Raw genomic sequence first — 27,899 nt, 5'->3', positions numbered from 1 at the left:
GCAGTAGTTTTTCTAAAATGTTTTTTCCTGGCATCATGGGGTGGTGGGAGGGAGGCTCATGGCGTCATGTGGGGGGGGGTCAGTCCTCAAGGGGGAAGCCACCCCAAAATGCTGTCCCACTTGGATCTGGATGGACGGTCCCCAGACTTGTCCTGTTGAATAGTGTATTAGTCTTAAGATGCTCCTTGTACCTTTGAGCCTGGTGCTGATGAATTGTTCACAATGGTCATCAACCGAGACCTGACACCATGGCCTTGAGTGTTGACTTCCACCTGGGCAGTCTTTCTGGGGAAGAGGAGGTGGTCAGGCCGGAGCCCCCTGGGGCCTTTTGTCATCGAGTCCTCGGAATCAAAATAAGTCCAAGGACTGCTTTTCTCCTTTCAAGGACCAGGTAGCGAAGCCTTCTGGTGTTTTCTGTAAGGCCGAGCTCTGCAGCATGTGTGGGGACGGGGCCCCTGGGTGAGCTCTTTGGGGGAGAACAGCAGTTTTCCAGGCCTCACAAGCCCCCTGGCTGCCTTCACAAACCATGGCCCCAGGGCTGCATTTCAGAGGCATTGATCAGCTGGCTTGCTCAGTAGGGTGAGGCAATACTTGAGGTGTTAATGTTTAAAGAGACAGCCTCCATGTTTGTGGCCCAGAGATGTGAGTACAAGCACTTTCCTCTCTCTGAGAAAATAGCACCCTCAGTCTCAGGGGATGCCCTGAAGGACCGGGCTCCTTCTACAGCACCCCCCCCCCAGGAGGAGGCAAGCTGGTTTTAAGGAAAAGCACTTACAGTGAGTGTGCTCCACCACCCGCCACCGCCCCTGCTCGGTCCAGGTTGGTTTTTGGTGCATTAGAAGTGCACACCTTTTCCAAGTCTGCTTACAAGCCTTTAAGGGCTGCTGCTTTCGGGAAGGACTGCATTCGGGACTCAGGGTGGCCAGGGAGTGCTCCCTCCCTGGCTAGTACATCTCAGTACCTGGAAGAGACACCCTGCCCCGGGAGGTCGACAAACCGCATAACCTGGAAGGGGGATAATGTATCTCACAGGTGGAACTGAGAGGAAATGCAAGGCTTCGGAGACACCGGTTCTAAGTCTCCCTGCAGGCTCCTTGGACAAGCCCCAGTGCCTCTCCTGGGCTCTGTGTCCTCATGAGGGACGTGGCACTAACAGGGAAAGGGCACTTTGCCAGGTGTTCCCAAAGTGAAGGAAACGGGCCCTGGTTGTAAGACACCTCGCCTGTCCTGGAGCACAGCAGGTGCTCGAGAGCTGGGGGGATGCGTGTGCATGGTTGAACTTCATTATTTTTACATTGTGGTCAAATATACATAACAAATTTTTACCATTTTAGCTATTTTTAGGGCTCTCATTTTATCATTTTAACCATTTTATTTTAAAAGTTTTTATTTACTGATGTAAGAGAGAGAGAGAGAGCAAGAAATATCAATTTGTTGTATCACTTATTTATGCGTTGATGGGTTGATTCCCATGTGCCCTGACTGAGGATCAAACTGGCAACCTTGGTGTGTCGAGACAATGATCCAGCCAACTGGCTACCTGGGCAGGGCTCATTTTAACCATTTTAAAGTGTACAACTTAGTGGCCTTCAGTGTGATAGTGTTTTGCAGCCGTCACCACTATCTAGTTGCAGAATTTCTCATCACCCCGAACAGAAACCCCTTTCCTTTCTCCTCCCCACAGTCCTGGGCGACCACCCACTTTCTGTCTCTGTGGATTTGCTTGCTCTGGATATTCCGGATGAACGGAATCGTGTACTCTGTGGCTTTTAGCGTCTGGTTTCGTCCAGTCAGCATCATGTTGCAAGGTTCACCCATGTTGTGCATGTATCAGGACTTCCTTGTCACGGCTGAATGTTCCCACGAGTCCGCAAGTGGGAGAATTCACAGGGTACTCCTGAATGGTACCAAGTGTCACCCACGTGGGCCAGGGTTCTTTCTGTCATCTTTCCAGGCGGATGGTGTAGCAGTTCTGTGACAGGAGATGGGACAGCAGGCAGCCAGAGAGCCCCGGGCCTGGCCGGGCCGGAGCGGAGAGCTGGGGTCAGGCGGGCACGGGCGAGGCTTGCCAATAACAACCGGGCTCCTTGTGTGTCCCTCCCGCAGATGCAGGAGAAGGCAAAGGAGATCTACATGACCTTCCTGTCCAGCAAGGCCTCGTCACAAGTCAACGTCGAGGGTCAGTCCCGGCTCAATGAGAAGATCCTAGAAGAGCCACACCCCCTGATGTTCCAGAGACTCCAGGACCAGGTAACCGGGCTTCCTGCCCCGCACGGGGATTTGAAGCTGAAGTGTGTTCCCAGCCTGGCCCGTGGAGGAGGGAGCCGTGGCTGGAGAAAGAGAGAGGACTGCGAGGCCAGGCTGAGGATTTAACCGGCAGGAGGCTCCCTGCGGGCCTGTTTCCTCTCGGTTTACACAGTTTCAGCCAGCAGGGTTATCTGTCTTTTCGACACAGATTAGAAGCCCCATGGCTGGGGCTATTTGCGGGACCCACTCCGAGGAAGCAACATGGGATAACTGCTGGAGGGAGGAGCAGACAGAAAATTCTAGAAAACAAGGAGTCAAAATGGCCATGTACCCGGGGCTGTTTTTGTGCAAATATCCAAACATCGCAGCCTACGCCTGGCAACCCAATACCGTAAGCTAGTTCAGTGAGGACCCCGAGTCGAAATGAAATGTTAACATATGGCAGCATTCATACTGCACTTATAGCAGGGAAGTTAGGTTTAAAACAGACCCACCAGCCTGACCTGTGGTGGCGCAGTGGATAAAGCGTCGACCTGGAAATGCTGAGGTCGCTGGTTCGAAACCCTGGGCTTGCCTGGTCAAGGCACATATGGGAATTGATGCTTCCAGCTCCTCCCCCCTGTCTCTCTCTCCTCTCTCTCTCTCTCTCTGTCTCTCTCTCTCCCTCTCTCTCTCCTCTCTAAAATTAATAAATAAAATAAAAATTAAAAAAAAAAACCCCACCAGAGAAAACCAGTTTCCTGGCAAATTTTCTCATGAGGAACGCCTGTGGTAACAGGCAAAGGGATGAAAGGGCGCTCCAGAGATTTAAAAAGAAATTTTTTTATTTATTGCTTTTAGTGAGAGAGGAAGGGAGAAAGGGAGACAGGAACAATGATCTGTTCCTGTATGTGCCCTGACTGGGGATCGAACTGGCAACCTCTGTGCTTCCGGTTGATGCTCCAACCAACTGACCTTCCCAGCCAGGAAGGAAAAACCAGAGGTTTTTTTAGACATGAACTTGCAGACATGACTGTCTGTAGTGAGCTTCGTTCTTACGAAATGTCATACCCACATTTGTAGACAGTGGAACACAGATCTCAGACTTCTGCGGGTTATTCTTATTGAGGAAGTGAAGGCCTCGCTTGGCACACCGGTGGAGACTCGCTTTTAGCTTAACTCAGCCGTCCGCCACCGTGAGCAAGTCCAGAACCACCTGGAGGGCCTGTTAGGGCAGATGCTGCACCCCCGCCTGAGAAAACTGTCAGAGTCGGTGATCCCAGGCAGGCCGAGCTTTGCCTTGCCAACAGGTCCCAGGTGATGCCAGTGCTGCCCGTCCTGGGACTACACTCTAACCACCGGTCCACTGCATGGGCTGGCCTTTTTTCTTGATCGCCTAGAGTGTGCACAGAGCCCAGAGCATGCCCCAGCACCCAAGAAGCCTCGTGCTTGCTCAGTACAGATAGGAAACAAACATACAGGTAGAAAATACAAGCATGAGAAGTAGTTTGAGAATGTTTTCCCCTCGACACCATGGCAAATCCCCCCGAATTCTGAATCCAGTTCGGAGTGTTGAAGGGACTCCGTTAGCATGGGAGACTTCCTGAGGGCCTCCTGGAGGTGGTGATTTTGAGGTGGGAAGGATGCCATGGACATGGATTTGTGGAGGGAAAGGAAGTGGAATTTGTGGCCCAGAGGCAGTTTTTGTGGCTATGGCCACATGAGGGTGTCTACCCCCCCTCCCCCGCCAGACCTCAATCTTTTAAAAGTTTCCTATTGTACTTTCAAGTACAGCCAGGGTTGAGAACCTGTACTGAATGAAGCCCCTGTGTTCTAGGTCTTTCCACCAATAACAATATTTACTATTCGGGGTGCCCTTCTGTGCCCAGTGCCCATTTGGCATGTAGTCTCTCACTGCATCGCCAGTGAGTATTTTTCCTGTTTTGAGGATGAGAAAAGCAAGCCTCAGGGACACTAAGAGGTCTGATAGCACAAAGTCACAGGCGACCAGCAGTGCGGGAGGCCCACTCACTCTCGTCCAGCTGCTTCCGGAGGCCCCCTCTGCTCCATTCACAGGCATTCTGTCACTGTGCATCAGAGCCCGGTGAGCAGCCGGAGCAGAGGGAGGGGTTGGGAAGGCCAGGTGAGCACCCATTTCCTGGCTGCAGATGCCGAGGTAGTCCTGGGGAGAGTGGGGCAGACTGGGGCCCCTCTGCACGGTGGGACCTCGGGCTCCCAGGGAGCCAGCTTGCCTGCAGTTAGACCTGCAACACATCTCAAAATACGAGCGGCCCCCGCCGTCCCAGCCACACCCCACTAGATTCATACGTTGGGATGTTGGCTGGCACAGAAAGGAGGAGCGCAGGGAACAGAGGAAGATTTTTTTCAAGTGACGAGAGAAAAATATTTAAAAGAAAACTGTTACCCTCCTCATTATAAAAGTCATACATACTCAACAAGGGAAACTTAAGAAACCAAAATACAAAGCCAAGAAGATTTACAATTCCACACCTGGACAGGACCACTAAGTGACATCCGGTCTCTAGACTTTCCCTCCTTCTTCCTATAAATACGCATACGTGCGCACATACCGCCAATGCGGCCCAGTGCAGTTCAACCCATATTATTTAAAGAAAGTACTTTTGACCCACTATATATGGTTGCCACCTTTGTCGCCTGCCTGCCAGGGACAGGCCAGGGCGAAGAAAGGAAGATGGGAGGGAGGGAAGGAAGGAAGGAAACTTCCATTCACTGTCCTTAAGAATCACTTATTTGAGAGGGATATAGAGGCACTAACTAGCTTTCTAAGGCATAATTGGGTGAAAACGAGGTATTGGAATCGGAGCTGACTCCACAGCGAGTCCCTAGGAAGGAAGGGCCCCTGGGTTCTGTCCATCACTTGGCCTCTCCAGGCCTGCTGGTAACCGTCAGAATGTGGCTCAGTGTGGTCTGTGGTTTGCTGCTCCCCGGAGGCCCCCGCGGGAGCCCGGTTTTCCTAAATGAGGGAGTTTGGAGCGGAGGGGAGCCTGTCTGGAACCACAAGATCTCACATAATTTTACCAAAAAACCCTCCTCGGCAGCTTGGGCTTCTCTGAGCTCCGCTGGCCCTATGGCCAGGTTGTGTGACCAGGCAGCGTGGTGCTCGCAGGAGCCCTTCTGCAAGGAAAACTTCTCATGGCCTCAACACCCCTCCACCCGTCACCACGGGGGCCATGTTCTGTGCCCTGGAGGCGGCTGGCCGGCAGCGTGCACTTTGGGGCTCAGCCAGGACCTAGAAGGATGGGAAAACCCTCCCCAAGCATCCGGTGAGAGGAGCCGACAGGCACGCAGCACATTTGAGCAGAGCTTCTTGGGTGTTCATTCAGGTCCTGCGGATCCCTGGTTTACACACAGTGCTAACAGGTTCTGGGGTTTCGGGGTGCAGTAGATTAAAAGTGCTGGGACAGGCAGGGGAGAGGAGAGATGGGTGGCAAGAAGCAGTAACTTGGCAGCCAGTGGCGGGGCAAGGGGGGGGACAGAAAAACGATACTGACCACTAACCACAGCACAACAACCGGGAGCCACCGAGCGTGGGGGCGTCCCTGTGCTGCGGGATGGTGACTGTGATGATCGATCTTTTTTTGTGTGTGTGTGTGTATTTTTTGTATTTTTTTTTCTGAAGCTGGAAACGGGGAGAGACAGACAGACTCCCGCATGCGCCCGACCGGGATCCACCCGGCACGCCCACCAGGGGCAACGCTCTGCCCACCAGGGGGTGATGCTCTGCCCCTCTGGGGCGTCGCTCTGCCGCAACCAGAGCCACTCTAGCGCCTGGGGCAGAGGCCAAGGAGCCATCCCCAGCGCCTGGGCCATCTTTGCTCCAATGGAGCCTTGGCTGCAGGAGGGGAAGAGAGAGACAGAGAGGAAGGGGGGGGGTGGAGAAGCAAATGGGTGCTTCTCCTATGTGCCCTGGCCGGGAATCGAACCTGGGTCCCCCGCACGCCAGGCCGACACTCTACCGCTGAGCCAACCGGTCAGGGCCTGTGATGATCGATCTTAATGACCCCAGAGCATCGGGCAAAACTTAAATTGTGGTCGGCGTATTCCGTGAAGAATGTGTGAGGCATTTTAATAAGCATTTCATCCAGATGATTTTATTTTAATTATTTTGAATTAAATTCATTGGGGTCACATTGGTTACTAAAATTATGTAAGTTTCAAGTGTACAGTTCTTTAATACATCATCTGTATACTGCATTGATTTGTGTGGTTCACCACCCAAAGTCAAGTCTCCTTCCATCACCAAATCTTTGACCCCTTGCTCCCTTTACAACCTCCTTCCCACCCTCCTTGCCCTCTGGTAACCCACCCTGCCGTTGTCTGTGCCCACAAGTTTTTGTTTATCAAAACGATATCTTAAGTTTATAATTCAGTTATTTGGAAAACTCATGTTAAGTGGAGACATCATTCTCTGATAGAACTCGGCTCTGCAAATGTTTAAAAATGCAACACTTGGATAGCCACTCAGGGCCTGTGTTGCAGCACATGAAAGATTTAAAACAAAATCCTGCTCCTACGAGCTTCACCGCACCAGTTTACACGCCTCTCCTGCTCTGAAGCCTCTGGTTGAAAATGTTACCAGGAAGGAGTTTGGAGAGGACGGAAGGGTGGGCGCAGGTCCCTGCAAATGGCAACTTGAGATCGTTGCTTCCTCAGGCCATGAGAGAGAAGGCCGCAGGTTTGAGGGGGAGTTCTTCTTTCTTAAATCTTAGGGACCCCAACGCCTACACTAAAGTGGATTTCACGTGCCCTCTGGATGCCCTCACCCAGGCTGTGGGGTCGGTTGGTGCTTAATCTGCTCTGGGGAAGGCAGAGTGGAGGTGGCCTCCTGCATTGAAAAGGAAGCCCTCAACCTCTGATATTTAAAAACAATCAGAGTGACTTCAGTGAGGTGTCAAGTGCCCCCAGCCACATCCTTGACAGAGAGGGGAGCCATGCATCAGCCCCTTTTCAGCACTGCTGTTTCTTTGAATTTCCTCAGAACTCAAGAGGTGAGAAACACTTCCTTTTTGACATTAATAGGAAGGGTTGGACCCACTGGTGAGGACCCAGAGATGGGGAGGGGCTGCTGTGCCTTCAGGGGTCACTGGGGGCTCCTCTCCAGCCCCGGTTCTCCATATCTGCCGTGGTGGCTGGGCTGGATATGCTGTCACCCTCTGTCATGTGGGTGCCAGCTGACGTTTGCTCCCACAGACCCAGCCCGGTCCAGAAACGGGCATTTTCCAGCATACAAAGCCAGAAGGGCAGGCCGTGGGTTTTTGTTCAAATGGAAGGAAAGTTGGCTCCCAACGTCTACCACAGCTGTTCGCCTTATGAGGGGATGGGCGGGGCAGGAAGGACAGTATTTGAAATACTTTGAGATTTAAAAAACAAACTTTGAAATGGTGTTTGGGGGAAGAAGGGTGGGGGTGGGCATCAGTATAGCACTGAACTCTCCTGATGGCCAGAGACCAACAACGAGTACCTTTGTCCTGTGTAGAAAGGATGTCATTTGGGCCTTGTGTTGGAGTATTGTGGACTCCGGGAACAAGGGGACAAATCGCCAACCCCCTCACGACAGCTCTGGACCCTGGGCCTGTGTGTGTGTGGCGGTTTTGCCCCAGCAGGGGTCTCGGTCTCCGTCCACGCCCAGCCTCTTCCTGGGGTTCCGCTCCCACTCCGGCATGCTGTCTGGCTCTGGTGAGCCTGTCACGGAAGCAGGAGCACCGTCCAGGGCCACCGAACGTCCGGGGGCCCACCCTGCCAGCTGCCGGCAGACCCCCAGATGCACCCCGCTCCCGTTTCAGAAGGCGGGGAGGTGGCCTTCACCTCGAGGTGGGGACATGCCCGTGGGTGCCCTCTCCCTGCAGCCTCTTCTCTTGTCTGTCGTGGTTCTGCGGCTGAAGGCTGGAGGGAGAGGGGCCTGCTTTCTCTACACTGTCTGTCTGTCCGTCCGTCTGGTGCGTCTGAAAGCACGTGGGGAGAGAGAGCCCAGAGATGGGAGCGCCTGCCGCTTTCTTTCAGCAGTTTTTACCTAAAAACCAAGCCCAGTTCTCGCAGCAAATATGAAGTCTCATTAATAAAACTTACATGAAAGGGTTTCTTTTTCCCTCTTCTTGTACCTAGTTGAAATAACGTGGCAGAAGCTTTTGAAGAGAAGGGAGGGTGTGCGTTTAGTCGAGGTCTTTGAATGCCCTTGACTTCTGAGAAGTGTTAGGAGATTTATTAGGCTTGAAACGTGCTTAATTGAGACAGTGTTGAAAGCTTCCCGGAGCAGCGTTCAGGGCTGGCCGAGCTTCTCATTCTCCACGTGGATGAGGACGGTCAGGGAGGGGCTGGGCCCGGGCAGCAGGGCGGGAGCACTGGAGGTGGAGCACGCCATGGAAAGGCCGGACCCAATCGGCCCCGCACTGCTGGGCTCTGGAGACGGAGGGAGCCTTGGCCGGGTGATGACCTGGTGCGGCGGTGCAGTGGGCAGGAGGGCTCCCGCCTCATCCAGCTGCCTGCAGGACTGGATCCCAGGGCAACGATGCCAAACAGTTTACAGTCTGGGCACGCAGCTCACAGATGTGGGGGGGTTGCTAAACCCTGAAACCTGCTGAGCCACAGCTGCCTCCACAAAAAAAAAGGTACGGAATGCAATTTAGCTGCTGCCAGCTTGAGTCTTCTGCCCCATTGGCTGCCCGTCCCTGAGCAGGACTGCCCGCCTCCTAGCTCTGCCCACCTGGAGCCCCACCCCCGCCTGAGGTTTGGCTCCACGTTTTTCTCTGCCCTGCGGACAACTTGAGGTGTGTTGGTCAGGGGACCATCATCGTCCAGCCCCAGTGAGGCCAGTTCTCCCATCCAATAGTCCTGGTTTTGTATAACCTTCTGGAATCCTGGAGGCAATCTCATTTTTCTGTGCTCACTTAGGAGTGAGGTGAAATCAATGGTAGTTGTTTCCAAGGGCTGTCATAATGAATTGTCCCAAACTGTGTTGCTTTAAAAAAAAGAAAGCCCTGGCCGGTTGGCTCAGCGGTAGAGCGTCGGCCTAGCGTGCGGAGGACCCGGGTTCGATTCCCGGCCAGGGCACACAGGAGAAGCGCCCATTTGCTTCTCCACCCCTCCGCCGCGCTTTCCTCTCTGTCTCTCTCTTCCCCTCCCGCAGCCAAGGCTCCATTGGAGCAAAGATGGCCCGGGTGCTGGGCATGGCTCTGTGGCCTTTGCCTCAGGCGCTAGAGTGGCTCTGGTCGCAATATGGCGACGCCCAGGATGGGCAGAGCATCGCCCCCTGGTGGGCAGAGCATCGCCCCCTGGTGGGCGTGCCGGGTGGATCCCGGTCGGGCGCATGCGGGAGTCTGTCTGTCTGTCTCTCCCTGTTTCCAGCTTCAGAAAAATGAAAAAAAAAAAAAAGAAAAAGAAATGTATCCTCTCACAGTCCAGGAGGCCGGGAGTCCGAAATCACGGGGTTGGCAGGGCGGGAGGGGGCCGCAGGGAAGGTTTCTTTCTTGTCTCTCCTCGTTTCCCGCGGCGGCTGGTGTTCCCCGGTGCCCCTGGACTTGTAGCCTTATCACTCATTCTCTGCCTCTATTGTCACGTGGCTCCTTCCCTCTGTGTGGGTCTCTGTGTCCTCTCCTCAGAACACCACCTTATAAAATCCGGGATGGTGTCATCTTGACATTCTCAACGAACCCTATTTCCAAGTAAGGTCACATTCTGAGGTTTCAGCTGGACATAAATTTAGGGCCCACTACACTGACCTTTGGAGATATTTATTTCCCTTTTATACACATAAACATGCTCCTTTGTTTAAAATTTTATTTTCAATTACAGTTTACATTCAGTATTATTTTATATTAGTTTCAGGTGTACAGCATAGTGGTTACACAATTCCATACTTTACAGAGTGTTCACAGACACCCTTAAAAAGCCTATTTGGGAATCACTGTTTCTATTTTTAGTGCATTAAAAAAAACTCAGCGCTTAGTCACTTAATTCTCACATACATTTTTCCTTGCTAAACTCTTTTCACAGACTTCATTTGTAATGACTGCTTATCGGTCTGCCATGGGTGACAGTACTGCCTGGTGGTTAGGAGTGTGGCCTCTGGTGCTAGACAGCCAAGTGTTTGCATCCTGCTGGGCTCTTTTCGGTGTGCTCACTGTTCTGGGCTGAACTGTGTGCACACTGCTCCCCCGCCCCCCCCCCAGGCCTCAGAGACATACGTTGGGGCCCTAAGTCGAGGTACCCCAGAATGTGACTTTGGAGAGAGGGTCTCTGAAGAAGTATTTAAGATTAAACAAGGTCATTGGTGGTGGGCCCTAATCGAGTACAACTGGTGTTTTTATAAGGAGAGATCAGGAGACAGACATGCACAGAGGGAAGATCATGTGAGGACACCAGGGAAGACAGCTATCTACAACCCTAGCTGACATACACACCGGGCCTTGGGGCAAAGCACGGAACCTCTAAGGCCCTGCTTCTTCCTCTCTGTAATCGGGTATCTCACAGGGTTCGGTGAGGATGAAGTGAGATTAAATGCTGTCTGGTGCACGGTTAGGGGTGCTCTCGGCCCGTTGGTGCTACCCTGATTCATTTCACCAGCCCTCTATTGTTGCATGGTGGATGCTTTCTATTCATTGACAGGGTGAACATTTATTTAGTGGACCACAGTCGTGATCAAGAAGGCTGTGGCAGCAGCTGGGTACACTACCTTTGGCCACATTCTTGAAAGAGATCTTTAGAAATGTTCTCTATCCTAGTGTAAGCCATCCTTGCTGAGCACCACCCTGAGGGGCCATGTGATGGGAGCACTCTTGCCATGTGCTCCCAGGCCAGTGCCCAGGAGACCCTGTGCAGACAGATCAGGCAGCTCACAGCCCCAGAAAATGAGGCCATTGGGAACGATTTTTCTTTTTCAAACCTGTCCGGGGCTCCTGGCTCTAAGCTGTCACCCTGGGACTCCTCAGGGCCAGGGGCTGCACCCGGAGGCAGGAGGGGATCCTGGAGAAGGAAGCCCAGTCTGGGAGACTTCACAGGCATTTCACACCTGCCCAGGCAGGGTGTGGCCCTTATGCTCTTGTCAAACAGTTCCCAGCCCCCTCCCCTCGAGCTTGCTGGCACCAGGAAAGAGCCTGCAGCCTCTTGGGCTCTCCTGGAGGCCCAGAGAGTCCTACCAGCCGCTGAGCAGCTCCTCGGAGTCTTCCCCGCCAGCCGCTGAAGCCGCGTGGGGCACCTCCCTCCCCCACCTCCTCCAGCCCTGGGTGTCTCCAGCCTCTGCCTTTTTTCTTCTCCCCTTTGAAGTGCGAGCCCCAGAGCCACGACAGGCAAACAGGATGCTGCACTCCCACACGCAGAGACTTCGAACAGACGCCTGGGTTGAACTGCATCCTGCTGGCAGTGGTGGGTCCCAGCTGCAGAGGACCTGGTGTGGGAGGGGGCGCAGGGCTGGGTGCCGGGAGGGGCATCGCGGAGCTGGCTCCCATAGACTGTCTTGGAGCATCCGGTTCAGACTTGGAACCAGGTGGGCTTCTCAGCGTTCCTTGGGGGGAGGAGGGGCTCTTAGGCCTGGCAGGGCTGGGCCGTGCAGGTGGTGAGGGATGTGGTCGTCTGCTTGGCACGTGGGAGACCACGAAGTGATAATGGCATTCCTCATCCCCTGCCATATTCCTGGCTCTGAGTTTTGTATTTTCTGGTTTGTTTTTGTTTGTTTGTTTTGAGTCATTTCTTTAAACCTCAGCAAGTCTCTCTGGGATGACAAGATTGCCTCAGTAGGTAACTGCTGGGGGCTTCGGGAGACGTGGTCTTTCTGAGCAGTTGGGGGTCTTGGGCACACTGGACAGACACTCCGGGAAGGGCAAGCAGTCGTTTGAGTGGGAAGAAAACCCCAAGCCCTAAATCTTTCCCTGGTGGTTGCCTTTGCTGATAGACACGGTATAGGAGGATCTCCTGTGGCTGAAGCCGCCTTGGGAAAAGGACGGTGGAAAGAGGGGAAGGTCCAGTCCCCCCCCCCAGACAGGCGCTCTGAGTCCTCCAGGTGTTTAGTTTACGCAACAGTCTGTCTACGTGTAGGGGAAGGGCAGATTTAAAAGATGCCAGGGTTTTACCACCCACTTGAGAACCCCGCCTGGCAGTGAGCGACATTCTAGACACCTCTGGAACTTTCCGCTTGTGGAGCCGGGGGCGGCGCAGTAAGTCCAGGCAGGAGGGCACAGAGCGCGGAGTTCCAGTCTGCAGCGTGTCCTGAAAGTTCAGTCAGAAGGTCTGAGAGCGAGATGAAAGAGAGAATTCTCAAAAGAGGCTGTACCCCACACACACAGCGGAAAATGCTTGCCTTTTTTTTTCTTTGCTTCTCCTCTCCCTACCCCTTTTAAGGGCAAGGGAGGGGAGTGGGGGAGAGAGGATTCTGGGCATAAGGACTGTGGCTAAGAAGAGAAGGGGCCACTCTTGGGACCTGTGGTGTGGCAGGTGGCAGTCCTCTCATCCAGAGGACTTAGGCTCCGTCAGGGGTCCTCTCGCCCCTGAGCAGCACACCTGAGGGTCCTTTCTTTCCTGGGGACTTGCTCCATGCCCACGCGGGGGAGCAGGTGTCCTCACTCTGCGGCCGACAGCTGTCCCTTTCATTAGGGCCTGTTCCCAAATCCCTTCCTGGCTCAGACTGGTTTATTCCTCTGCTCTGCAGTGGGTAAGTCCCACTTTGCTTCTTGGCATAATAATAGGTTTGTTTGAGATCTTGGATGCTAGGCTTCTGCGGGGGGTGGGGGGGGGGTCTTACAATACCGGCATCATCTGATAGGACAGGAGCCCTTACACCACCAGTCTACAGGAGCAGTTTCTAGTCTGTGAGCTCAAGTTCCTGGAGAAATACAGCCCTGTGTCATCTATCTAAATAAAGTGGAGATTCTGTTTTGTTTTGTTTTTAAACATGTCTTTAAAAAAAATTTTTTTAAAGAGATTTATTGATTTTAGAGAGAGGAGAGAGAGAAAGGCTGAGAGAAAGGAGTGGGAAGCATCAACTCATAGTTGTTTCCTGTGTGTGCCTGTCCAGGCAGGCCGGGGGTTTCAAACCGGTGACCTTCGCATCCCAGGTTGACACTCGACCCACTGCGCCACCACAGGTCAGGCTTAAGTGGAGATTCTTAAAGGACCTCTTGACACTAGGCTATGCATCATTGCTGTGTGAATCTGTACTTCCGTGGAAAATAAAGACAGACTTGTTCGAGTGACTCCGCAAGCTGTTCGTGTCCACTGAGATTATTTCCTGAGGATCCGAAACGTCCAGGAAATCCGCCTGGTCTAGCACATGACTGACTGGAGCTGTCTCACTCTGTGTGTTGCACGTATTTGCAGTCTTTGGCGCGTGATAGGTACTTCATAAATATTTGATAGGATGATTCATGGCCTGGTGAGCCTCACCCTTCACACTTCTCTTTCCTTTTCCCCTTAGATCTTCAACCTCATGAAGTACGACAGCTACAGCCGCTTCTTGAAGTCTGACCTGTTCTTAAAGCACAAGCGCACCGAGGAAGAGGAGGAAGAGCCTCCCGATGCCCAAACTGCCGCTAAAAGAGCTTCGAGGATTTATAACACCTGAAGAGAGCTGTCAGGACGGCAGCTTCCACGGAAGGAAGGAACTCACTCTCAGGACCTTGCAGGGTTTATAATTGCTTTGTTATCAATCTGCAAGGACCAAAATGTACAAGACCCGTCAATGGGATGTGTGTATGTTATTAACTGCTTGATCAGTAGGTTTTGCATGATGGCTTATCTTACATAAAAACCAAACAAACTAATAGCTTTGAAGTTTAAGTTCACAAACACATGTGAAAAGCAAAAGAGTCCTTAAGCACTGGACCCCGAGCCTTTTCCTTTCTTTCTTTTTTTTGGGGGGGGGGGATTTTATTTTTTTTTCAGAGAGAGGCAGGGAGAAAGAGACTTTTTCTTTTTCTTTTTTTTTTTTTTTTTTAGAGAAAGGCAGGGGGAGAGAGACTTTTTTGAGGGAGAGAGGGTTTTTTTTTTCTTTTTTAGAGAGAAGTAGGGAGAATTTTTTTTTTAGAGAGAGAGAGGCAGGGGGAGAGAGAGAGTTTTTTTTTTTCTTTTTTAGAGAGAGGCAGTGAGAGACAGGAACATCACGCTGTCCCTGTATGCACCCTGACCAGGGAAGCAAACCAGCACTTCCATGCTCTGGGATGAATTCCAACCGAGCTATCTGGACCGGGCTTAATTTTCTTTTTTTTTAGACAGAGAGAGGAAGGGAGAGACAGGTGAGAGGGAAGGAAAACATTCATCTGTTATTCCACTCAGTGGTGCATTCATTGGTCGCTTCCTGTGTGTCGGATTGAACCGCAACCTTGTCCTTTCGGGAGGATACTCTTAACCGACTGGGCTACGTGGCCAGGCCCCTCTGAGCCTTTTATAGCTTGATGAACCACCATGTGAGGCCTGAGGCCACCAGGTGAAACTCATAGCCACCTCTTTCTTTTCAAGTCTTTGCCCCACCTCTATGGGAGGGGTCACACATGTCCACGGGTTCACCTGATGAATCAGCTCAAGAACGAGTGGATCTCACAAACCCAGGCCTCGGGGAGTGTTGTCTGTCCAGCGCCTTTTGGGTAAAATACTTCTCCGGGGCAAGTTCAGTGCTGGGTAGAGCTGAGAAAACTCACCCCCAACAGCCTGTGTGGATTTGGGGAGCTGTGTGAGCGTCAGCAGAGGGTTCTTATTTCTCTTGTGTGAGCTTGTCCTGGTTTTGCCCACAGTCTTTGACATTTCATGCAACGTGGATAAATAGTTCATTCTGACAGAAATAAGATCACCAGGAAGAAAAAACTTAACACCTGGGAAGTTAGCTGTTCAGAGTCCCCATGGCAATGCAAGGTTGTGTTGAATGTGACGGTGGCACACAGCCTGTGCCGACCTCGAGATGCATGCACGTTCCCTGACTCCAGGGCTCACTGGGGACACGTCGTAATCCTTTCTTCTCTGCCTCTACCCTTTGCTGGCCTCCTGGCTTGAAACATCAACAAGGAAAAAGAAATCCTGTCTCTCCTTGGGCAGAAAGGCTGCAAGTGATGTGCTGCTTGGCCCAGGCTAACCCAGCCAGCCTGGGTCACCCTCCCCCACCCCTGTTGAGCTAAGCCCACCAGAACCCGAGGTCAGGCACAGGTCCCTTCTGCTAATTCTTCCTGCTGTCTGCTTCCGCCAGACCTTCTCCAGTCTGTTTGCAAACCTTACACTCCTGTTTGTGCAGACAGAGCCACCAGACGCAGTTACTTGTGAGCCTTCCGATTTTCCCATTGATTTATAAATGGCCCGATGTCGAGGGTGACTGGATGCTGTACCAGTCAAACCAGGACACTTTTGAGACAGAAGGGGGATGAGTTGAATTATTACACCGGAATAATGCCATGAGCTGGGTCTGTCCTGAGTGAACCAGTTCACACAGTCACCCTATGGATGACCCTCCCCTGGTGTGACCTCTGGGGCTGTGCCTTGGATTCTCTAGCCTGAGGAAGAGATAACCTCAGGGAGCCATTCACTGGGTCACCCAGCGGAGTGTCCCTCAGAAACAGCAAATACTGGATCCCCCCACCGCGGGCTTCTCCTTCCCTAGGAGGTCCTAGACGGGCCTTCTCTCTGCCTGGGACAAGGGAGGGGTGCTGCGAGTGACACCCAAGGGCCTTGCTGTTGGGGAAATTCAGTCCTTCAAGCAGAGTAGATTGATACATTTTAAAGAGGAAGGTTCTCCAGCTCAACTTGGAGTTTACAAGCCAGAGACCTCCCCACCGGGCCAGTGTAGACCTACGGTCGTTTGGGGGTCCATGGAGTGGAGCCCCCTCCCTGCTGCTGCCTTTGGACAGCCTGCGCCCACAGGTGAGCCAGAACCCTCTTTCTGGCTTTCTCCCTCTCCCCACTGGCTTCCAAGACCCTTTGGAAGGGGCGTCTCCGTATCAGCACCTGAAGGAAGGAATCAGCCAGGAGACTGTCTACTGAAGCAAAGCCCCTCACTTAGGAGCGGCCTGAGAAGCCCGATGCCCACAGGATAGTAGACGAGCGCATGTGTTTAACCACAGCCGACGCCTCCCGGCGCGAGCGCGCCCACTTCCCCCGGCTCGCTCCTGCCCAGCCACCCCGTCTACGCCAATGGGAACTGAGGCAGGTGCAGAATCCGGCTTCCTGAGGCCACTGCTTCCCGAGACGGAAGCGCGGGGAATCCACGTGGCCACACAGATGCTCTACCCAGCTTTTCACTTGATCCCCATGTCTGTTCTCCATCTATTTATTTTTTAACTTTTAAAAATTAATTTTTAAATTTTATTTTAATTAAAAATTTTTATTGATTGCTTTTAGAGAGACAGAAAGAAAGGGAGGGAGAGGAAGGGGGGAGGGAAAGAGAGAAAGAGAAAGAGAGGCGAATTCATTTGTTGTTCCACTTAGTTGTGTATTCACTGGTTGCTCCCTGTGTGTGCCCTGACCTGGGATCGAACCTGCAACCTTGGCATTTTGGGACGATGCTCCAATGAACTAAGCTAACTGACCAGGGCGAATTTACTGATTTTCGAGAGAAAGGAAGAAAGAGAGCGCGCAACATTAAGTGGTTCCACTTATTTATGCATTCAGTGGTGGTTTCTGATACGTACGCTGACCAGGGGTCAAACCTGCGTCCTTGGCATGTGGGGACAATGCTCTAAACAACGGAGCTACCTGGCCAGGGCTCATCCATTTATTAATTAGTAGTTAAATTGTACCAGCAGTGCTCTAGGGACAGTGTTAGGGGCCAGGATTCAGTGGCGAGAAAGTAGCCATGATGCTTCATGCTCCAGTGGAGTGTACAGGTGTTTTAAAATGTGGGTTTTATTATTAGTCAGATTTGGTTAGGCCAACAGATCAGGGACCGACTACCATTGAAGAGTTCCGTGGGGGAGGGGGCATGCTGGGCCATGCCACGTGGAGACTCACCAGGTCGACCACTGGGAGGCAGAGGGAGTGGGCGGAAACTGTGGGCGGGAGGTTTTGTTGTGGCTTCCACAGGAAGGCAGGCGGGGTGAGCAGGCTTCGAATTGGCTGGTTGGAATGATTTCCGTGGGCTCTGGGGTTAGGGGCTGTCCCTAGTTGTCTGGTACCTGGCTCTGGGTGCCGAGGGCAGACAGCCCAGAGTCTGAGGGCTGGGTAGATGAGCCCCGAGTGGTTCATTTGCATACGAAAGGTGTGCTCTAGCTGCCTACCATCTCTAGAATCAGCAGCCCCAGAAGGCCAGTCCCTCCACTGCCAGCGAGGCCTCTGGTGTCAAGGCATCAAACAACAAAAAGGAGACATGCTTAATGCAACAGGCTGCAGGATCTCAAACTCCCACCTGCAGGTCATAGATGCATTTGATGGGGCAAGTGTTTTAAATCTTTCAATGCAAATGCATTAGGCAGAGCTCGAGTGACATCTCCAGTTAGCCACAGGCCCCAACATATCCTATTGCCTTATAACAGGCCACTCATGTATTTGTTACCTTCTCGCTCCGTGATTGGCACCCTGCTCTCCTGTCCCCAGATACGGAGGACATGGCCTGGGTAACATTTTCCTCTGTGACTTTGCAGTCATGAATTACATCTCCAAACCCACTCTGCTGACTTGCCTGACTCCTGCAGACTAACCTGTGGTCCACGCCCTCCCCACGGGTCCACACAACCCACCCGCGGTGTGGCAGGCCTGGTGGGGGTCGCCTCACACATGCAGAGAGCCCCTCTCCCATCGCCTCAGACACGTTACCTCCCAGAGTGAGGGAACAGCAGCATCTCCCATCTTAGAGACCGGAAGACCAAAACCAGTGGCGGGACTCACACAGGCACATGCTGGTGACCGAGGAACCTGAGCCTGGAACTACACCTTGTGTCCCCTGACCCCAGCTCCCTTTTCTGTCTGTCCCTTGTCTGCACAGGGCCCCAGGGAAGCCCAGGGTTGGGGTGAACCAGATTCTTTTGCCAAAGAGGCTCACTGACCCACAAAACAGATATTTAATGAGCACCAACTACATGCCAGGCCAAATGCTAGATACAGGGCTGTAGGGATGAAGGAAGGAGGCAGACAGCCTGCCTCCAGGGAGCAGCTGGTCAGGAGATGAGATCGAGCCTTTACCAAAACTCTGCTACCAAAAAGAAAGCTACTGGCCCCTGGGAGAGGGACCACTGGGACACACCGGCTGGTGTGATCCTCTCTTAGGTTTACAAGCTCAGACGTTCTGGCTTTCCCCAGAATACCAGGATGCTACTAGGGCTCATACTGACACTGGGGGTGGAGTGATTTCTTTAAAACACACACACAAACACACAGGAGTGCTCTGTTCTCGTGGAGATAGCTTTTGATTCCAGTCTTAGTGAACTCCAGAGAACTAGTTTGGTTAACTAGTTTCCCATGATGGTTTCGCTAACCAGGACATAAGTCCCTCCCTGTGTCACAGAGTTGGGAGCTGATGTACTGGGACCCAACAGCAGATCCTGGCTCTGGCTTTGGGAGCAGGCTTTGTGTACAAACTTTGCAAACTGCAGTTATGACTCTCACTCTGTCATTGTTTACTTTCATCTGGGCTGTGGCTGTTCTAGAACTTGCATTTATTTAAGTGCTGAATGGTCTGGTGGAGCCATTAGCTTCCAGGTTTTTTAAATTTGCAATTCTTAAGACACCCTGAGCTCTGTAAAGGGCTGGTGCCTAGGCTGGGTGGGCAGAAACCACACGCACAGCAGGGGCAGGGGGCGAATCTTCCGGGAAAGGTCTCCAAACTTTCTGCCCCTTAGGAAAGCCTGAGGACCCCCTTACACAGCTCCCCACCCCTATGTCCCTTCCCAGCCTGGTGTATGGCTATTTATCTGTTACCGGTTTGTGACCTTTCTCCCCAAGGACAGGGACTGAGTGTGTCTCATCGTGTGCCTGGCCCAGAGCAGCCACATAGCAGGCCCTCCATCATGTTTCCTGAATGAGTGAGTGAATGCCTGGCCCTTGAATTTTGGCTGATCTCATTCACAGCCTACCATCTTAGTGTTGTCCTTTGTTAATGGCTAACCTGTGATTGTCATCAACACACAGAGTTGGGGGGCGTGGAGAGGCCCACCGCTTCCAGAGCACCTCCCACATGCCAGGGACACTGCTGATGGGCGTGGCTTTCACTGTATCAGTGGGGGACTGACCTTCAGAGGTACTGAACCTGTACCAGGTACCATGGCTTGTGGCTGGTGGTTCCTGGATTGGAACCCAGCCCACCGTCTTGCACTCCCCCAGGCTGGGCCAGATTTCAGCTCAGGCAAAGCTTTGGCCATTCCAACTAAGAAATGGGACTCTCTCTCTCTATTCTTTTGGGGAGAAGGCCACCACCCAGCTGGTCTTGACCCAATCTTCCCTTCTTTCTGCAGAAGGGGCCTCCCCTTAGCCAGGGGGGTAGCATCAAATGCTCCCTTACAAAAATGTCTGGTTTTGTGCTTGCAACCAGTTTTCCCCATTTTGGTGAAATAACATGACCATCTTTCCATGCCAGGAAACATAACTGCACACCACCAATAAAAGGCCAGTTCTGAGATGATCTAGAGAAGATAAATGTTTCCTTCGTGCTAATTTCAGCACAGTTTATATGCTGTTTTGCAACATGGGCAAACTGTTTTCTTCTTATTTAGAAATTTAAACTCTGTTTTTTAAACTGTTATGGCATACGGATCGCCTAAGAGTAACAGACGTCTGCTTGATAGAGATGTTCCCAGGAAAAGAATTTGCTGCTTCTTGGTCTCCAGAGGAAGGCTGACTGTGCAAGTATGTGGCTTTTGGTCCACATGTCACCACTCTTAGCCCTGTAAGAAGAATGGGGGAAGCAATGTGGCCGCCTTCTGACTATCTGCCTTTACAGAGCCTGGTGACATAGAGGTGAGCTCCTAGTCCTGAAGGAGGTGTTCCTGCCCCTCCCGGAGGGAAGAGACCCCTGAATTTACCTAGGCAGGTACATGGGAGTCCACTTTTACTACATGTGCAGCTTCCCCAGAATCTTAGCAGTGAAAGAATTTCTTTCTGTTACCTTTATTATTTTTTTCCCCTTACTGTTGGTTACCATGGGGATTTTGGTTGAGATCAGGTCATGAAGTTCAACTGTCTGAATTCTCACCCAGCTCCATCACCTCCTAGCTGTCTATAGTCTCGGACTAAAGACATCTCTCTTGCCACACCTAAGTTTCCTGGCCCGTTAGATACAGATCACATTTGGTCCCCATGTAAGATTCAGTGAGAGAATGTATGTGATGTACATAGCACAGTGCCTGGCCCATAGGGGATCGATAGATATTAGTGCCCCAGAGAGGTTGTGTGGTCTATCTAAGGACGTGCAGGGAAGGCTAGCAGCTTTGGGATAATTTCTGACTCCTTGGCTGGGGCTCTTCTTACCCCATGACCCCTGAGTGGAGGAAGGAAGTGCCCCACGGTTAAGGGGGCTGGATCTGAAGGCCATTCAAATGACTGAAGTGGAAAGTGGGTGCAGGAACAGGAGCAGGTGAGGCTAGAAGTTGGGGGTGTGCAGGGGGCAGCGGGGGGGGGAGACCCCAGTGGGCCTAGGCTTGGGTGACAAGACCAGGAGGTGGCTCAATTGTCAGCCTGCAGGCAGGTTCCTAGTCCAGCCAAGTGGCCCAGCTAAAGGGAAGCGTGTCTTAGAGAAGTCACTTAGAGCAGTGGTCCCCAACCTTTTTTGGGCCACGGACCGGTTTAATGTCAGAAAATATTTTCACGGACCGGCCTTAGGGTGGGATGGATAAATGTATCACGTGTCCAAGACAAGCGTCAAGAGTGAGTGTTAGACGGATGTAACAGAGGGAATCTGGTCATATTTTAAAAATAAAACATCGTTCAGACTTAAATATAAATAAAACGGAAATAATGTAAGTTATTTATTCTTTCTCTGAAGACCGGTACCAAATGGCCCACGGACCGGTACCGGTCCGGGGCCGGGGGGTTGGGGACCACTGACTTAGAGGATGTTGGCAGATGGAAGCACAGGGAAACCGGCTGTCTCCTCTGGAGGCGTTTTGCATCCGAAGGGAGGGGCAGGGGATACAGTAAATGCCCTCTGGAGAGTTGCTAGCATCTTCAGTGACTTCCCTTGGCAAGCGAGGATTATGGTTTCCCCGGGAGGCCCTGTCCGCCCGCCCCCGCCGCCTCCTGGTGCTTTCCAGGGTGTCCAGGGCATTCCAGGCCCCCACCCCTGGGAGAGTAGGAACAGCCTTCCTGAAGTTCTCGGCTCGGGCTCATGGGGGCGCTGGTGAGCCGTGGAGGGAGGGAGGGAGCAGCTGGGATCCCGGTGGGGAGGTCCCTGCAGCGCTGGAGGACCCTCTCGAGGGCCTGGGCACCCCCGGCACCCCAAGAGGTCCCCCCAAGAGATGCTCCCTCCCCAGGTCCTTTTGAAAAGGGGTCTTTTTGTGCTAATCAGCTTCGGAGAGCCCAGGTCCTAGGATGGGGAGCCCTGGAATGTTCAGGCCCCTGCCCGCTGACCAAGACCATTGCTGCGCTGGGACAGGCAGGAAGGTGGGGCAGCTGCTCCTCCCTTCCTGTCCCCCCGCAGGCCTCTGGCTGCTCAGGCAGGAGGAGGAGGCTCTTCTCCGGCTGGCACGGAGCTTTGGCCTCCTCTCACTGTGTGGACGCCCTCCACCTTGGCCTCTGCTGGCCCCAGAGACCCCAGATATCCCACGGCACCATCCGCGGGAAACTTTCATTCATTGCTAACATCACTGCCCATTTTTTAAAAATGCTTGGAAACAATGTTTCAACACCAGTTTATTACTTAAACAACACTAAACTGCCTGGTGCTATAGTTATATTAACACAGAGATCAAGAAGTGACTGGCTTGTGCATGGAGGCTTAGAGGTTCAAAGTGGTTAGGATATTAAATTCCTCCCTTTCCCGTCACTGGGTTTTTAAAAGTAGATCTCTAAATCCTCACCTTTTATTTCTGGTGTTTGTTCTGCAGTGTAGTTATTATTTCTAAAGCTCCCAGGATAATAAAATAAAATTTCACCCTTTCCTCCCCAGCTCTCTGGGATGCATTATTAGTTGGAGCGAGGGCTTTTTTTCCTTTAACTGAGGAATAACTCATGTTCAGTGAAGTGTACACATCTTAAGTGAGCGGCTCAGTGAATGCCTACATTTGTTTGCACACATGGACCCGCCACCAGGTCCAGCATCTGGGGTACAGCTTTTAAGGGGCCCCGTCTCAAGAAGGCCACCTGAGGGGGACATCTGGTGACAGCCCTGGGGCCAGGGGGCTGCGGTGGGGCAGAGGGCGGGTGGGTGTTAGCATTGAACCACTTAGTAACGAATTGAAAACAAATACATACATTGAAATTTTAAGTTTTCCTGTTTCATTCAAAAATAACCAAACTTAGTTACCAATGAAATACCCGCCTCTGACGAGCACCGCGCACTTCTCAAACTGTGGGAGCGGGCTGACCTGGCAACCTTAAGTCCTGTCTCACGGTGACTTTTGCATGGTACTTACCTTATTATTTTTTTTAAATAACATCACCTTTTTAAAAAAATTTTTTTTTAATTTATTCATTTTAGAAAGGAGAGAGGGAGAGAGAGAGAGAGAGGAGAGAGACAGAGAGAGAATGGGGGGGAGGAGCAGGAAACATCAACTCCCATATGTGCCTTGACCAGGCAAGCCCAGGGTTTTGAACCGGCAACCTCAGCATTTCCAGGTCGATGCTTTATCCACTGCACCACCACAGGTCAGGCACCTTATTATTTTTTTAATCCCAGCCACCACGGAGGATCCAGCTCTGCAAAGACATGACTACGTCAAAAGGAACGTAGCACAGTCCAGTGCTGAAACTGTGAGCCAGTTGGACCTAACTCAGTGTCAGCTATCCGTGGACTTTCCCTGAAAACAGAACACCCTGTGACCTTGCTCTGTCATCTGGGTGCCTCGGTGGGCAGTTTGGGAACTGTAGTGTGAGGACACCATTGGGTCACCTCAACTGCCCCCATTACAAGCTGTTTGAAGGCAAAGTGAATGTGGACAGGTTTGTTTCAACTAAAGCGGAGAGAAAACATCGCCTTCTTTACTAGGGTCGTGCTTCCTAACGTGACTACGTGTAAGCAAGAGCTGAGAAACTGAGCCCGGTGTCAGGTATCTATTTAACAAGGGAGCTCAGGCAGTGGTCTGGGTAAATAATCTAAAGACCATTGTGTGAGGACCTCGGACACAGAATTCACGGTCAGAGGGAAAAAAAAGAAGAGTCAAGTCTCAGGGACAAAGCCTGGGTCCTGACGCAGCCAATGGAATGATGTCAGCGGCCTTGTGAATACTCCTCACTCACCTGTTCTCTTGAATAGGTGCTGGTTGAATAAAGCACAGGTGACAGGCCCTGCCTGACCTAGGTAGTGCCGGACCCAGAGACCCGGAGATGAACAAGCCCAGCCCTGCCCTTGAGTTCCTGAATGGAGTCTTTAGGGCGTGACTTAGTGTCAGGGTAAATTAGACGGTGAGTTACTGATGCTGTCCTACATTCTCGCCTCCCTGTTCCGCACCAAATGAACCCACACCCCCCCTCCCAAATATCAGTGGGCAGGGGAATTGAGGGCTCTTTCTCTCAGCCAGTATCAATATATCCTTGGTGAATTACTAAAAACGCTAAATGGCAATGGTGGGGGCCTTTCTATGGTTTCTTTATTCCTTAATTAGAATAATGAGAATAACCCACAGGTTTATAAAGTTCCTTCCAGCTCACACATGCATTTTCGCCACTGAAACAGAAGGGGAATGTTGACCCCATTCTACAGATAGAGAAGCAGAGCTGACACAGGCTGAGTAGATTATTCAGGGTCCCTGGGAAGTAAGTGGCCGGCGAGCTGTAACCTGCACCTGGCCCCTGGCAGCAGGCCCAGCTGTGCCCATGCCCCTGACCACAGCACCTTCCCAGTTCCCTTCTCCGAAGGAACTGCAGTCGTGAATCTGAGCAGCCACTGCCATTCAGATGGATCCAGGTGAAATCATTTTCCTGAAAACCTTGCATCTGCCCAGACATTTTGGACACCTGCTGCACACCGGGCAGTGTGTGGATCCTTCTGGGCCATCTCCTTCTTCCGCCTACAAGCTGCCCTGGGGACGTGGGTCTGTGGGGTGGGAAGGGTAAGTGCCCTTCAGGGGGAGGGTTTACTTAGGAAGAAGTTAAACCCCTGGAGGCATTCAAGCAGAGGCCGGGCTGTCACCTGCGAGACAGGGTACAGGAGTGTTCAGATGTCACCTGCGATTGGACTGCTGAACCCTGAAGCACACTGTTCAACTCAGGCTGCAGGTTTGTGACCTGGAAGACGCTTCTCAGGAAAGAGGGGAACTCACCGCTTGGCTTCATTCCGAGGGAAAGCAGGAAGTGAGTTTCCAAGGGAGATTTAGGAGAGAAAACAAATCTCCCAAAAGGCACGTTTTGTTTCAACATTTGCACAAGCTCTTAAGCTTGGGCACTGGAGAGCTTTGAGGACACCATCAAACGAAACCATTTCAGTGGAATAATAAATATTAGTTTGGGAGCCTTCCCTGTTACCAGCTGTCCTTGGGAGGCACAGTCTGCCAGCTGGGTCACCACCCCACGGAGGGAGTAAGGGCTCTTTCTAGCCCGGAGAGCTTAGACTGAGCTACCTAACCCAGGACGGTGGAGACGAAGGGAGAGAGAAGCTGGCGGAGGTGCCAGGGTGGTTGCTGGGGTGAGGGACATGGGCGGGAGACAGGGCTTCTAATAAGTTCCAGAACTTGCTATTTGGATCTCCTGCAGGGTTTTGAGGAAACAAAAGGAGAACACATTGGACTGTGTATCTTCCATGGTACCAGTCCTCTGAGACGGGCCATGTGGTTCTGGGCTTTGTAAGGGTTCCTTTATTAACCCGTGGGCTGCAGGAGGGTCGCCACCGTGGGGAGGTGCTGCTCAGGGTTGTAGGGTGTGCCTGAGAAGCTTCTAGTCACTTGGTTCGCCTCCAGAACGGTTCCGCTTTCCATCCCTGAGAGAAAACCCCACCCTGTAGGTCGCAAAGCACTCAGTCTTCCTAATGATCTCCTTTGAGCCTCACTACAAGTTTAAAGACAACGCACAGGTATCAATGTGCCCATTATGCAGATGGCAAAAGTGAGGCTCAGAGGCGTACATGACAGCTGCCTAAGGAACATGGGGACGTTTAAGCTGACCTTTGCTGCCTGCCTTCCCCCCTATCTGCCGCGTGAACACCAGGCTCTCTCCATCTGAGCTTTGGCTTGAAGACTCATCAAGCTGGTTTGGCTTCCCTGTCCCCAGAGCAACTTTCCAGCAACTTTGGAACTGAAGGCTGAATTATCATTCTGGTTTTTTTCCAGTCCTCTCTTTGCTTGTCGGAAGCACTTTCTGAAAACTCATTGAATTGTTTGTGAAAATGAGTGACAACGCACTTGCCAAAGCATCACGTGGGCGGTGGCATTCTGGTATCTATTCTGCACACACAAAGAAAACGCTGCCGCTAATTACATCTGTCCCCTCTGGATGTGCCGCGCGCCCCTCCGCACGCTGCCTGTTTATGGGGTTCTCAGTTCAGGGCTCTATTCTCTCCACAGCATTCACAGAGAGCCGGCTCGGGAGCTGCTGTTGAAGTTCCTATTTCCATTTTGTTGTTGTTGTTGTTGGGAGGTGGGGTAGGAAAGGAGGAACAGGGTGTTTCTTGGAAGTAAAGGGGTGGGGGCAGCAGCATACATTGTAACCAAAATGGAAACAATCTATGAACACCATAGATTGCAGCAAGTTCAAAGGATGCTGAGGGAACAGTGCAGGTGCTGGGTCTGAGGTATTTGGAGTTTAGATGAAAAAGAAAGGCAAACAAACTAGTTGGCAGCTCCTCTCAAAGAGGGACTGTGTGCTGATCACGCCTTCCAGCGAGAACCGTGGGTCCCACCAGAGGCGAGTGCAGTGGGAGGGGGCGGAGGGGAGAGAAAGAGGGATAGTAAAGTATGGTTTGAGATGAGCTCATTGCCATAGCTCTCCATATGGAAACAGTGTGGGGGGTCAGTCCCGCACCGCATGGGAGCTTCGAAGAAGCTCAACAGAAGGAAAGAATCTCCGACACTGCTCAAGTTCAGGCTGTAGAAAGCACAGCTTCGGAGGTGGCTTCAGGGGTGGAGCCAGTTCTCTGACAGTTATTTCTTCTTTCTCTCTCTCTTTTTAGTGAGTGACCAAGAGAGAGAGAGAGAGAGGAAGGGAGAGAGATAAGAAGTATCAACTCGTAGTTGTGTCACGGTAGTTGTTCAGTAATTGAAAGACAGGTTCCAAAATGCTACTTGACTCTGCAAAACTTACTCTCAGTATCACACAGGGCGACTGACTCTCAGTATCACACAGGGCGACTGACTGTCAGTATCACACAGGGCGACTGACTGTCAGTATCACACAGGGCGACTGACTGTCAGTATCACACAGGGCGACTGACTCTCAGTATCACACAGGGCGACTCACTCTCAGTATCACACAGGGCGACTCACTCTCAGTATCACACAGGGCGACTGACTGTCAGTATCACACAGGGCGACTCACTCTCAGTATCACACAGGGCGACTGACTGTCAGTATCACACAGGGCGACTGACTCTCAGTATCACACAGGGCGACTGACTGTCAGTATCACACAGGGCGACTCACTCTCAGTATCACACAGGGCGACTCACTCTCAGTAACACACAGGGCGACTCACTCTCAGTATCACACAGGGCGACTCACTCTCAGTATCACACAGGGCGACTGACTGTCAGTATCACACAGGGCGACTGACTGTCAGTATCACACAGGGCGACTCACTCTCAGTATCACACAGGGCGACTCACTCTCAGTATCACACAGGCCCTGGCCAGTTGGCTCAGCAGTAGAGTGTTTTCCCAGCATGTGGAAGTCCCGGATTCGATTTCTGGTCAGGCACACAGGAGAAGTGACCATCTGCTTCTCCACCCCTTCCTCAAATGCTAAGCAATGGAACAGTGGCCCCAGATGGGCAGAGCATCAGCCCCAGACAGGGGGTTGCCGGGTGGATCCTGGTTGGGGCGTATGCAGGAGTCTGTCTCTGCCTCCCTGCCTCTAACTTGATTAACACACACACACTCACACACACACACGCACACACGCGCACACACGCGCGCACACACACCTAGAATGGGCAGGGGCTATTGTCCTTCAGTTTACATGCCAAGAAGCAGAACCCGTGGGACCTTGGTGGTGGCCCTGCCTGCCCCCCAGCAGTGGCTGCCCCAGGGATCTGAGGAAAACTCACTCATTCATTGCTCACTCAATCAGTGACCCATCTTCCCCAGAGCGGGGGCTCAGCTGCGCTTGAGCTGCTGGGGAAGCACTCACCAGATGTTGGTTTTTAGGTTTTCCTTTAAAAATAAACACACACACCTGGGATTCAGTTGTTTCAGAGGGTGGTCCCTCCCTAATTGTTGGCTTCCTTGGAGGGCCCAGGCTGGGTGACAAATAGGCATCTTTAAATACCAGTCACATGCAATGAGGTGTTCTCACCAAGCGGGACAGGGAGGCCAGCTGACCAGACTCACGCGTGCCCCTCACATCACTCAGGGGACACACGGTTCCTGTGTGAGGTGACGTGTGAAGCCGCCTCAGTTACCAACGTGGTCACGTCTCTCAAGTGGATCTAGTTAAATC

General features: G+C 52.2%; 1 protein-coding gene across 2 annotated transcripts in view; it reads left to right on the top strand.

Moving 5' to 3' along the window:
• Nucleotides 1-14,015, top strand: part of RGS10 (regulator of G protein signaling 10) — a 35,425-nt gene extending 21,410 nt beyond the window's left edge. For both annotated transcript variants that reach the window (XM_066239087.1, XM_066239089.1), the window contains exons 4-5: nt 2,107-2,250; nt 13,670-14,015. In XM_066239087.1, coding sequence (XP_066095184.1) covers nt 2,107-2,250; nt 13,670-13,816 — 291 coding nt within the window. In that variant the 3' untranslated portion in view covers nt 13,817-14,015. The remainder of the gene's footprint in view (nt 1-2,106; nt 2,251-13,669) is intronic.
• The last annotated feature ends 13,884 nt before the right edge of the window (nt 14,016-27,899 follow it).

This window comes from Saccopteryx bilineata, chromosome 7 (genome assembly GCF_036850765.1).
Source record: "Saccopteryx bilineata isolate mSacBil1 chromosome 7, mSacBil1_pri_phased_curated, whole genome shotgun sequence".
NCBI lineage: Eukaryota > Metazoa > Chordata > Mammalia > Chiroptera > Emballonuridae > Saccopteryx > Saccopteryx bilineata.
Note: the sequence above shows the minus strand (reverse complement) of the source record. Positions and strands in the feature narration are given on the sequence as shown.